The sequence below is a fragment of the Quercus lobata genome, chromosome 9 (genome assembly GCF_001633185.2).
Source record: "Quercus lobata isolate SW786 chromosome 9, ValleyOak3.0 Primary Assembly, whole genome shotgun sequence".
Classification (NCBI taxonomy): Eukaryota; Viridiplantae; Streptophyta; class Magnoliopsida; order Fagales; family Fagaceae; genus Quercus; species Quercus lobata.
Genome location: NC_044912.1, coordinates 49,717,633 through 49,729,121, shown reverse-complemented (window position 1 = coordinate 49,729,121; position 11,489 = coordinate 49,717,633). Strand labels below are relative to the sequence as shown.

General features: G+C 32.2%; 1 protein-coding gene across 2 annotated transcripts; it reads left to right on the top strand.

The window, feature by feature from the left end:
* Positions 1-323: 323 nt before the first annotated feature.
* On the top strand, positions 324-9,255 carry LOC115959714 (serine carboxypeptidase-like 7). Of its 2 annotated transcripts, XM_031078230.1 has the most exons (14): positions 325-537; positions 651-796; positions 4,456-4,532; positions 4,644-4,766; positions 4,901-5,003; positions 5,166-5,203; positions 5,334-5,435; positions 6,053-6,139; positions 6,302-6,469; positions 6,621-6,692; positions 6,774-6,898; positions 8,352-8,465; positions 8,611-8,665; positions 8,766-9,255. In XM_031078230.1, exons 1-14 carry the CDS (start codon positions 416-418, stop codon positions 8,847-8,849), a joined length of 1,416 nt encoding a protein of 471 aa, XP_030934090.1. In that variant the 5' UTR covers positions 325-415; the 3' UTR covers positions 8,850-9,255. The 2 variants fall into 2 exon arrangements, with proteins under 2 accessions (XP_030934092.1, XP_030934090.1); XM_031078232.1 differs by lacking the exon at positions 6,302-6,469 and having other exon boundaries at positions 324-537.
* The last annotated feature ends 2,234 nt before the right edge of the window (positions 9,256-11,489 follow it).

Sequence of the window (11,489 nt, the reverse complement as noted above, 5' to 3'; positions counted from 1 at the left end):
AATGTATTGGTTTTCATTCCCAGGCTAAATCAAAGCAATCTTCGGTACAAATTAACTCACTTGGCACCACGACACTGTATATATTTCGAAAGCACCTAACAAGTAACAACTACTATTCATTCTCGAAAAAAAAGTAACAACTAACACATCGGGAGAACAAATGATAGGTGGAGGAGATATCTCAAAATTGACTTTGAAGTACAACTAACAAGTGTTCCTCAAAAAAAAAAAAAATGGTACAACTAACAAAATAAGCCCAACAAGTTGGATAGAAGTCGCAGGCCCTTTGACTCATTGGTACTAAATTAATTTGGTACCATATCTACTATATCAACCACAAGCAGCACTTACAATAAATATTAGCAAACAAACATGTACATTAAAATAAACCCAGTTAACCATTTCCAGTAGCAGCATGAGCACAATGTGGTTGTGCATAGTTTGTTTCTTGGCTGTTGCCAACTTGGTTGCACCACAGTCGATCATCAATAGCCTCCCGGGCTTTTCCGGCTATCTTCCTTTCAAACTTGAAACTGGGTGTGAACCAATTAGTTTTCTTACTTCTGAGTTCTGACTAATTGTGTGATCACAGTTTCATTCAATCTTATTATTAAATAAGAAACACCAACTTTTTTTTTTTGGTATTTTAGGTACGTGGGTGTAGGCAAATCTGATGAGGTGCAGCTATTCTACTACTTCATTGAATCTGAGAGAAGTCCAGTAGATGACCCTCTTGTGCTTTGGCTCACTGGAGGTCCTGGTTGTTCCGGATTTTCTGGCCTTGTATATGAAATTGGTATGTATGTGCTTAATTTAACTCATCCACCATACCTTTTTGGGAGGATATAGGAAAAGGAACAAACCCTCACGGACACAAAAAAAGAGAATGAGGTTTTAATTTAAAGACCCGCTATAAATTCTACCAAAAAACAATGATAATTTTTAAGAAAAAATGAAGCAAATTATACTATATTTAACACGGAAAAAAGAAAAAGAAACGCACACACCTCCAATAGTATTACCATATGATTATGAAGAATTAGTTGATTCTCACCTTAGTACTTTTTTTTTTTAACTTCACAGAATGACTTGCTTTTTCTTCTGCTTCTTATTCTTTTTTTTTTTTCATTTTATTTTTTTATTTTTTTTATAGAGTGTAAATTAAGAATTTTCCTTCACAAACCTTTGACCAGTTTCTCTGTATAGTATTTATTAAATATAAATAAGCCTCTAGGGATCAAATTGAAATGTTCTCTCCAATAATCCTTATTTCTTCCTCCCATATCACTGAGATTGATGGCTAAAAAACATTTGAATTGCTCACAGAAATGTTATAGCTAAGTTGGGCTTACAAGAGATCAAAGAAAGAATTACATTGATTTCTTTTGAGGAGTGTTAAAACCTCTCTTGCGCAACCAATCATGTTTATTGAGCTCCTTGGACCTTTGTCCGTCAAAAAATGTTTAAAAGTGGAAGGTATCCATCTAAGATTCTAAATTTAAAAGTAGAAGGTATCTAGAACTCTAATACCGGATGGACTAGGATTTTTTTAAAGTTTTGTTAAGTTTTTTAGTTGAGTGATTGCTAGTTGAGCTAGATTAATTAAAAGTGGATCTCAGTTTTTGGAAGAGAAATGTGCAACAATAGAAAGAAAAAAATATAACCAAACAAAAAAAAAAAAATTTGCTTTTTTTTTTTTTCTTTGGGCAAGGGGCCCAATTTTTTTTCTTTCTTTGGGCCAGGGGCCGGGCCCCCTTTGCCCCCCCGGGTTCATCCCTGACTATACGCCCCCATTTCATCATAGGAATTGCCCCAAAAAAATTGAAAAAAATTCCATCTATTTTTTTTTTTTAATATACTTATATAACTATTGGCATAATTTATTTTTAATAATTTCTACCATTACATAGATTATACCTGGTAGGAAATGAGATCCCCATAGCTGAAGAAAAGAGATTTATATAAGAAAATACAACTAAACAAAGCCCCTTATTTTTAAATCCTTCTAATATTTGATATTCGATCCAAATATATGCAAACTAAAAGTTAGATTATTTGTAAATAAATATATAAAATAAAATAAAATAAAAAACCAAGACAAAAAATAAAAAGTGAAAAGTAAAAAAGTCTTAAGCAACAGCTAGCCAAACGCACTTATTGTGTAGACCTCTCTCTACCGGTCTCAACAATCATCTATTTCATTTTCATCAGTAATTTTTTTTTTTTTTTAAGTGGAACTCTCAACTGTTGGACTTTTTCACACCATCCGTTGTGTAATTATGTTTTTGTGTTGTGGAAGGCACAACCAAGTATTTCTCAAATCAATATCGATATATTTAGATAAAAGCAGAGACCTCATGTAAGAGAGGTCTTGCCAAATAGCCCTCTAATTTTGTATTTAGCAATTTTTTACCTATTTCATTAAGTTTTTTATTTTATTTTTTATTTTTTACTGTTATCTAAAAGTTCACATTAACTTATTTTTATTGTTGTTTCACTAATATCTCATTAATTGCCTAAGCTTATATCACACATTTCTTTATTCTTTATGTCTTTTAGCATACCCACTGATTTAATATTTTCTTAAAAAGCAAAATAAAATAAAATAAGTAAGGACTAATAGTAATAACTAACTAGATAAGACCTTTGAGAGAGATAGAGAAATACAAAAATGTTGTGGATTGTTTAATAAAACACATTATTTCACTATATATTACCAAAATAAAAGACCTGAGACTAATAAAATATTTGAAAGAGAGAGAAAGAGGAATCTGAGGGGTCACCACCATCAAGACGCCAAAACCCCAATTGGTAATATGATTTAGGTTTAGGTAATTTGGTTGGATAGTTTTTGTTTTGGGTATATAAGTAGAGAGAATATTCGTTACGCAATGTAAAGTCATATTCTATCCTGGTTTAATTTTAAATTATCTATAAGACACATGCATACACACTTACCCATATCATGTCTTAATGTCACACTATCAATGAGTGGAAGGCGGTCAGAGAGTCGGGCATATTTTCATTTCATGGTATGACCTATGTGAACACAACACAAATTAGTTGACTTTCATGGTTCCATTACTCTGTTGCATTTATTTTTGGTTTCATGATTTTTTTTAAAAAAAAAAAAAAATCATATCTTAAGAAGGCTACAAATATGCAATGAAGTTAATATCTCAACATGTATATGTTTCTTTACTCTAATTTAGTTTACTTTTTCTTTAAAATATATGTACAACATTATCCAAAACCATCTTACATACAATATCACAAAATTATCCTTGCATCGCATGAGCAACTTACTAGTATAATGTAAATATGCGGTGAAAATTTCAATAAATTTTCTAATGAACATTGATGCAAAGTTTATTATACTAAAAGACACTAACTTTTTTACATTTTTGGATTAAGTGGTTCTACTCCCATAAATTCTTCCATATTTTTTACTACAACTTTGACGTGGTAGATTGTGAGTGATTGACAAAGAAGTTGTGTAATAGTTTACGATACTAGATTTTTTTCTTTTGGATTTCCTCCCCTCAATATTTTATGATGGCCAATGTAATTGTGCATGTGAGAGGTTGTGATAAGTGTGAATTTAGGTGCCTGTAGCATTGTTTTAAAAACCAAACCGCTTAATTCAACTGGTTCAACTTGGAATTGGTCTGATCAAAACTGGGAAAACCGACAAAAAGCCAGTCTCTTTCCCAGTTCTTTAATTGTTTTGAGTTTTAAAAATCATGGTATGTAACACCATTCTTTCAAAAAATAGAACTTAGCATGAACTTCCTTCAACAACGTATTCATTGGATATTCTATTTGCACGTAGGGTACAAGTCTGTTTTCATATCTAAAGCTGATGAAGATCATAAGCACTTGTGCAAGAAGTTGCCAGAGTCTCAAAGATTGATCTAATTCTCTATAGTGTAATTGTGATGTTCAAGATTGATTGGATATCGGTTGGGTGTGTATTGGGAGTGTTCTATTGAATTTCACATCAGATATATATTGGGTAAATCTGGGTTTATTAACAACTATAAGAAACTTTAATTGTGAATAGACTAATCATTTTGGTGTATAGAGTAGATGTTACTCTCACTTCACATTATTTTATTTCTTTTCTCATATGCCAATTAAAAAAAAATAATAATCCAACGTCGGACCAGCTGTATAAATTTGCATAAATTTAAAAATAGAACACGAACCATTTCATACTCAAAACATGCTCTCCTTCATATTAATTTTCTTTTCTTTCGCCATTTTTTTTAAAAGAACATTTTTATTTGCCTTAATTTTTAATAATTTGATAGTTACAATGGGAGATGGGGTATTTGAAACTTAGATGTCTTCATTAAAAACGCTAAGAGATGTTAGTTGAGTTACAAGACTTTTAGCAAAAAAAAAAAAAATTAAAAAAAAAATTAATTGTAGGATTTTATTTATTTATTTTAGGTCCATTATCATTTGACTATGCAAAGTCCAAAAGCAACTCACCAAAATTGAAGTTGAACCCATACTCCTGGACAAAGGTACGAAACTTTAGCAGCTTCCAATAATTAGGTTTTCATGAAAATCAGTTGTCAATTTGAAGGTTAATTAGGTGTTTATGTAAACCGAAAGAAATGGCCTCCATTTTTCAGGTTGCTAATATAATATTTGTGGATGCACCGGTTGGCACTGGATTCTCTTATGCAAATAGTTCGGAAGGATACAATATCAGTGATACATTGGCCGTAGCAGAACTCTATGAATTTCTACAGAAGGTGATCAAAAACTATATAATAACATGACTTAATTTGGTACATATGAACTATAGTTTGATACAAATATAAAACGCTTACAGCCAGAATTTATTACAAATTTAATACAAATATAAAAGGCTTGAGTTGTGATGCAGTGGCTTAAGGTTCACCCCAAGTTCCTTACAAATTCATTGTACGTCATGGGAGATTCTTACTCGGGCATAACTGTCCCAATCCTTGTACAAAAAATATCAGATGGTAACTTGAATAAATGACAACCACCTAAAATTTTTTTCATTCTTAATTCATACTTAATTTTGCAACAAAAAATTACCGAGGGGGCAAATAAATCATTTTGATGATTAATGGAGCACAAGAAAACATTTTAGGATGGTAATTGGCTATGTCATTTTGTTGCAGGTAATGAAGTTGGTCAGGAGCCACGAATGAATCTCAAGGTACAAGTTCAAGCACATTAAAATTTAAATTACTTCAATTACTTTAGTTTCGCTCTTGTTCATCAAGGCCTTCTATTTTTGGGGCCTTTACTTCATATAGAAATCAAATCTTGCTTTAAATTGGGGCCAGGGATATGTGATTGGAAACCCGTTGACAAATTGGCATGATGACTTGAATGCAAGAATTCCATTTGCTCACTTAAAGACGCTTATATCAGACGAACTATATGAGGTGATTTTCCCTTCTGCTCTTGTGTTTTTTTATTGAATCTTGAGAGTTCTTCTTATGGTATTGGGCTATTAGCTAAGCATCAAAGAAAAGGCTGAGTAGCTTGTAAAATGCAGTAGGCAGAGTGCTTATGCTAGTGGGTAGTGACTTTTTTTTTTTAAAAGAATTTAATCATAACAGGCATCACATTATATAATTATATCTTCACAGATTACAATCATAAGATGTCCTTGAAACTCATGTTTAAATGATTGACCGAAATGGATTGTCATTTGAATAGACTTGTATGCAATTTTGCAAGGAAGACTTTCTTGTTCCTCATACAATTTGACGTTTTAATTAATCTTTTATTTTTGAAACAGCTTAGACAAGTAAAAGTTGATAAACAATGCCCTTGTTAATTGCTTTGAGACCAAGGTTAGAGATTTTTGGCTTATATTACAGGCCAAGGGTACTCTTATGCATTTTGCACAAATGTGGCAAATGATTTAAATATAGTACTTCAGTGTCCACGAGTACCTTTTTGAGGATGCTCCTGGAAAATATGTTACTTTCATACAAGTTGAATTCTCTCTTTCAAAAATATCCTACTAAAAGATGTGATGCTTTTTTTTTCCTAGTCAACAAAAAACAACTGCAAGGGCGAGTATATGAATGTAGATCCTAACAATGCAGCATGTGTGGATGATCTTGGTATCTACACTGAGGTGAGTGAAAAAACTACTTGTGGTTCTTAGAAATGTCTGTTTTTATTTTTATTTTTCCTTCCATCCTGACAAGAGGAGAGTATGTGAAGCACTAAGAAATGTATGTTTGGACATTCATGTATCATGTTGCATGTACATTGATATACCTCTTGCATTTGGCAGTGTACCGAGAAAATATTTACTGCACAAATATTGGAGCCTACATGTCAGCTTTTATCCCCAAAACATAGAACAAGGGTATCAAAGTGGGATCCAGATACTCTAGTAGAAGATTCTGTAGACCTCCTCCGATCAATTACTCATCTTCCAAAACCTAGAGCATGGTGTCGGGTAAACAATTTGCCTCTTCTCACACACATACAATGTCATGATCAAAGCTGGTCCGAGGCCTTGTGCACATATATCTGTTTTGACTAAGTTATATGCTGCACTCTATTAAAATTTAACTGACTATATACTAACAAGATTACTCCTTTTGTAGGAATATAACTATCTGTACTCGTACATTTGGGCAAATGATAAAACTGTTCAAAAGGCTCTTCACATTCGGGAGGTATGTTGATCCTTAAAATGTAAATAATCATATGTTGAATTCGAAAGTAGTTTTATTAAGTTATTTCAAAATGACAATCAGGGAAGCATAAATGAGTGGGTGAGATGCAATCTGAGCTTAGCAAACACATATGACTATGATGTCTTAAGTAGTCTAAATTATCATCGGAACCTTATCAAGAAAGGCTACGAGGTTCTAATTTACAGGTAATATGGCAAATTTTTTTACCATCCTTCAGTCCCTAGAATTGACTATTTGTCACATATCCAGGTAATTAACCAAAGCAAAGACAGAAAAATTTCATGTCACTTAAACCCTCTCTTGAGTGGCTGTTGTTGTCAAACTAATCACTTCAATCGACTTAAAAAGAGCGAAAAATAGAAGTTCATGTTCTGCCGAAAAACACACACACACAGAAGCAAAACAGAGCAAATGAGAGGAGGAACCGAGGAAGAGATAGTTTTCAGATTTGATTTTCTATCCACGGGTTCAGTATTTCATCTGCTAATAGACTTCAATTTACATCCATTTCAGGCCATATAAATGAATGAATTTATAAAATCCAAGATTTACAAGATATTGCTCTAGTAGAAACTAACCAAACTTTTAGCACTGTAGAACGTAACAAATTTGCAGTAATTATTATTAAATAAATTCTATGGGTCTTATAGACACATAACTTGGTAGAACGGATCACCTACTTTCCAAATCTTTCTCTTTGCTTGCTTTGCAACTCATCCTCACGATCCCATCACCTTTTGGAACTCCTTTAAGTCACTAGAGAGCCTACTAGAGTCTCCCCATATATTCTACCTCCAAATTCTAGAGAACAGTAGATGGTGTCCCTAGAGAAAAATAGTTTCTTTCAGAGAACATCAAACTGTAAGTATGTTCTCAATATTCTAACTCTTAGTAATTAGTTATTTGACGGCTATAGGAGTATTTTAAATACCGATAGAAATACATCAATTATTAGATAAACGGTCCTTACAAATATTTAAGCACTAGGACAACTTGTGTCCAGTGCAAGTATCCACATCCTAGTGAGTCCAATGCATCAAACCTGACCTTATTGGTGGCAAAATTTGACACAACCTATTAACCCAACATGACTAATCTGTTTATAAACAAGTCATAGGTTAAGGCTAAACGGGTTCAAGTCATATTCGGGTCGACATGGCTAACCCTTTAATAAACAAGTTGTGTTTTAACATGCAAACCCGTTTGATCCATTTGACCCGTTTAACTTATAAATGTATTAGCTATTGTTATTATTGCTTTATTTATGGTTGTAATTATATGTTTATTAATCTATTGGAGATTAGCGTAAGGATTTAACTATAGATTGGTATTTAGGGATAAGCTAGATGGTGATAAGATTCCTTATACTTGTAATTGCTTTCTCTTGATTAGTGGATTCTTGAGAGTAGTGGCCTGAAATTCACCCAGTGGGGTTTTTGCCTTGAGAAGGTTTTCCCCATTAGTCAACACATTGTGTCAATTTAATTTCCATTGCACTCTAGTTTAGATTGGTGATTTGTTCGTGCCTACACAATATTACATGTAATTTGGATAATTAATCAACTTGGAAAATTGAATTAATTAACTATGGCTAATTTATAACCCAATAGTTTTCTTGTTTTGTTCTGAATAACACAGTGGTGATCACGACATGGTTGTTCCATACATAGCTACACATGCATGGATAGTATCGCTAAACCTTACTATTGCCCATGATTGGAGGCCATGGTTTGTTGATGGGCAAATCGCAGGGTAAGTTTCCACCTCAACTTTCATGTTTCAGCAACCCTCTTGCCCCCTCCACCATCCCCCTAAACTTTTAAAGTTTAAATACAAGTTGTATTCCAATATAAAGCTTATAATTGTTTCATGGATTACTTTTAATTGTATTGTGCAGATTCACAATGCAGTATACATCCAAAAAGTACTGCTTGACATTTGCAACAGTAAAGGCAAGAATGAGTATTTAGTGATTCTTTTTTTTTATTATTATAAAAAACTAAGTTCCAAGTAATAGCAAAAAATTGACCACAAGCATTTGCTTCTTTGTAGGGAGCGGGGCACACAGCTCCAGAGTACAAGCCCAACGAATGTCTTGCCATGATTGATAGGTGGCTATCTTATTATCCCCTATAGTGAATAGTGGATTTTATCAATCCGTTCAATTTAGTAGGCTTATTTTGCATCTAGCATTTCAAGTCATTTTAGTTGCCTATTCAACATCAAATAATAAAATTCAACAGATTCAACTTCTTCACCTTTTTCTTTCCATCCTTCGATTCATGTTCATGAAAAAATTTAAATAAGTTCCTAAAACTTTGGTACAAATGTTTCCTTCCATTGAGTCTTAAATATGATGTATGTAAATCTACTTGCTATGATATACAATGTGCTCTTGGTAGATTTATCCCCTATACTCAAACAATATGCATGAGATGGGTCAGATTTGATCCAGTAACACTTTGTAAATGTAACAAAGAAAGAATGATATGCAAGCCCAGTTCAACATAGCTTGGTTGTTGGGCGTTAATTTTAAGTCTAACCTCAGTCTTACATTTAACTTTCAGTTTCAAGAATAATTTGATTTGACCTAACTTGCTATATTTTCTCTTATAATATTGTGTTTTTTTTTTTAAATTTAGCCCAACATTGGAAATTATAATACATATTTTAAACGATTGCTTGGAACTCGAAAAATGCATACCTAAATTAGCATAAAAAAAATGAATTTAAAATGGACAAGATTTCTCTTGGATGTTCTTCAAATTATTAGATGTCAATTACAACTATTCAGCCTCATGACATGAGCAGGTATATATACACATATGATGATATAATTATGTTGTATTTGATTATAAAATGGATTCATGGATCTTTCCACGAAGGAATGGGGGTTTGTAATTTAAGATTTCTTGTCATCCATGAGTTCAAAAGGTTTAATGCAATACCCAAGTGGCGGGTTTTGGTTGATCTTTCATGAGACAATGTGTGTCCATGCTTGATGGTGAGTTTATCTTGATTCTTGCCCATACCAAAGAACAATATGGGCCCCACAATAAACTCAAAGGTCCCTTTATAGGAATAAATTTGCCCTCTTTTTCCATCAAAATTGTTTTTGTCTTTTCTTTTAATTTTGTTATGAATTTCCTTTATGAAATACTTTACTTAGACTATTTTTTTTTTCTTAATGTCAAACATCATTTGAAAAGGAAAATAAAATATTTTCTATTTTATCAATATTTTTATTATGTTTAAAATCTATAAAATGTAATTAGATGTTTGGAAAAAAATAATAATAAGAGTTAAAATCATTAAAAGGAAAAAAAAATATTAAAGGTGATATAAAATAATGAAAGAACCCATGTTCTTAACAAATAATTTGCTATTCTACATGAAAATATGTGCATAAAAAATAATGTATAATTATAATTACGTAATAAACTCCAAAGTTCAAGATTGCTTTTAAGTTAAATTTTGAAGTTTACATCCATATATGTTTGTAGTTGTTGAGGCCCATTTTTTGACGAAAGGGCCCAACAGCAGAATAAGCCTAACAATAGGGAAAGATGATAAAGAAAAAGTGGAAAGAGGTAATTAGCCCAATGGGCCAACATGACAGGAATGACAGCCAGCAGGCCCATGAGCAGAACAAGAGGTAAAAGTAAAGCAAATGGGCTATAGAAGCCCAAGGAAAGAGGTAATAAGCCCAATGGGCCAACATGGCAAGGATGATAGCCAGTAGGTCCATGGACATAGTAAGAGGTAAAAGTAAAGTAAATTGGCAATGGAAGTCCAAGGAAAGAAGTAACAAGCCCAATGGGCCAACATGGCAGAAATGACAGCCAGCAGACCCATGGGCACAACAAGAGGTAAAAGTAAAGTAAATGGGTCGTAGTATCCCAAGGAGAAAGGTAATAAGTTCAATGGGCCAACATGGTAGGATGACAACCAACATACCCACGGACATGGCAAGAAAAGAAGCAATAGGAGCAGAAGCAGCGTTAGTTTCATATTGGGTTTGTTCTATAAGTTTTTGCTAGAAATTTAATGAGGTGGTATTGGATTTTAATCTCCACCGTAGGTTTGTAAGTGGATGTGTGGCAACTTTGTTTAAAATGAAATGAGATATCTTGTTAAAAATTTACTTGAGGTAAGTCGGACCTGAGTAATACTTCCAACTATTTAAAACTATTTTAAGTCCATCGAAAACTACTTCAAGCTCATTCTTTTTACATCCCATTTGAAATTACTTCCAATTTATTTAAAACCTAGATTTTCTTACAAAAACTTATTATTAGTTCAAATATAAAATTGAATAACAAAGTATACTATGTTCTTTTTTTTTTTTTTTTTTTGAGAAACTTCTAAAAATTGGTTGTTCATATCTTATTTGAAAAATGCATGCATGAAATAAATTTATTGCATCACAATAACACAAATAAGTTAAGCAACATAAATTGTTTTTCCTGAAATAAAATAAACAAGCACATGCATTTTCTAACCAATAATAATCTTAAAATGTTTTTTTTAAGAGTTGACAAAATAAAATATTGGCAATATTTAATTATGTAGGAATTATTATATGCATTTAATTGCATATTTTAAAATGTACTTATGCATATGCCTGGGATTACAAACTAGTAAATCAATAAAAGTAGCATCCAATTCTTATTTATTTAACTTATTAAAAAAAATTCTTATTTAGAAAGAAAGTGATAAAACATAACATGCACTGTACAAAGATGCAAACATGCGAAGATGTATCAATGAATTTGA

Excerpts from the sequence above, each read along its gene's own strand:
- LOC115959714 (XM_031078230.1), top strand. The coding sequence starts at position 416 with ATGAGCACAATGTGGTTGTGCATAGTTTGTTTCTTGGCTGTTGCCAAC. Across the intron at positions 4,767-4,900 it reads TCTATGAATTTCTACAGAAG|TGGCTTAAGGTTCACCCCAA; the intron begins GTGATCAAAAAC and ends GTTGTGATGCAG. Across the intron at positions 8,466-8,610 it reads GTTGATGGGCAAATCGCAGG|ATTCACAATGCAGTATACAT; the intron begins GTAAGTTTCCAC and ends TGTATTGTGCAG.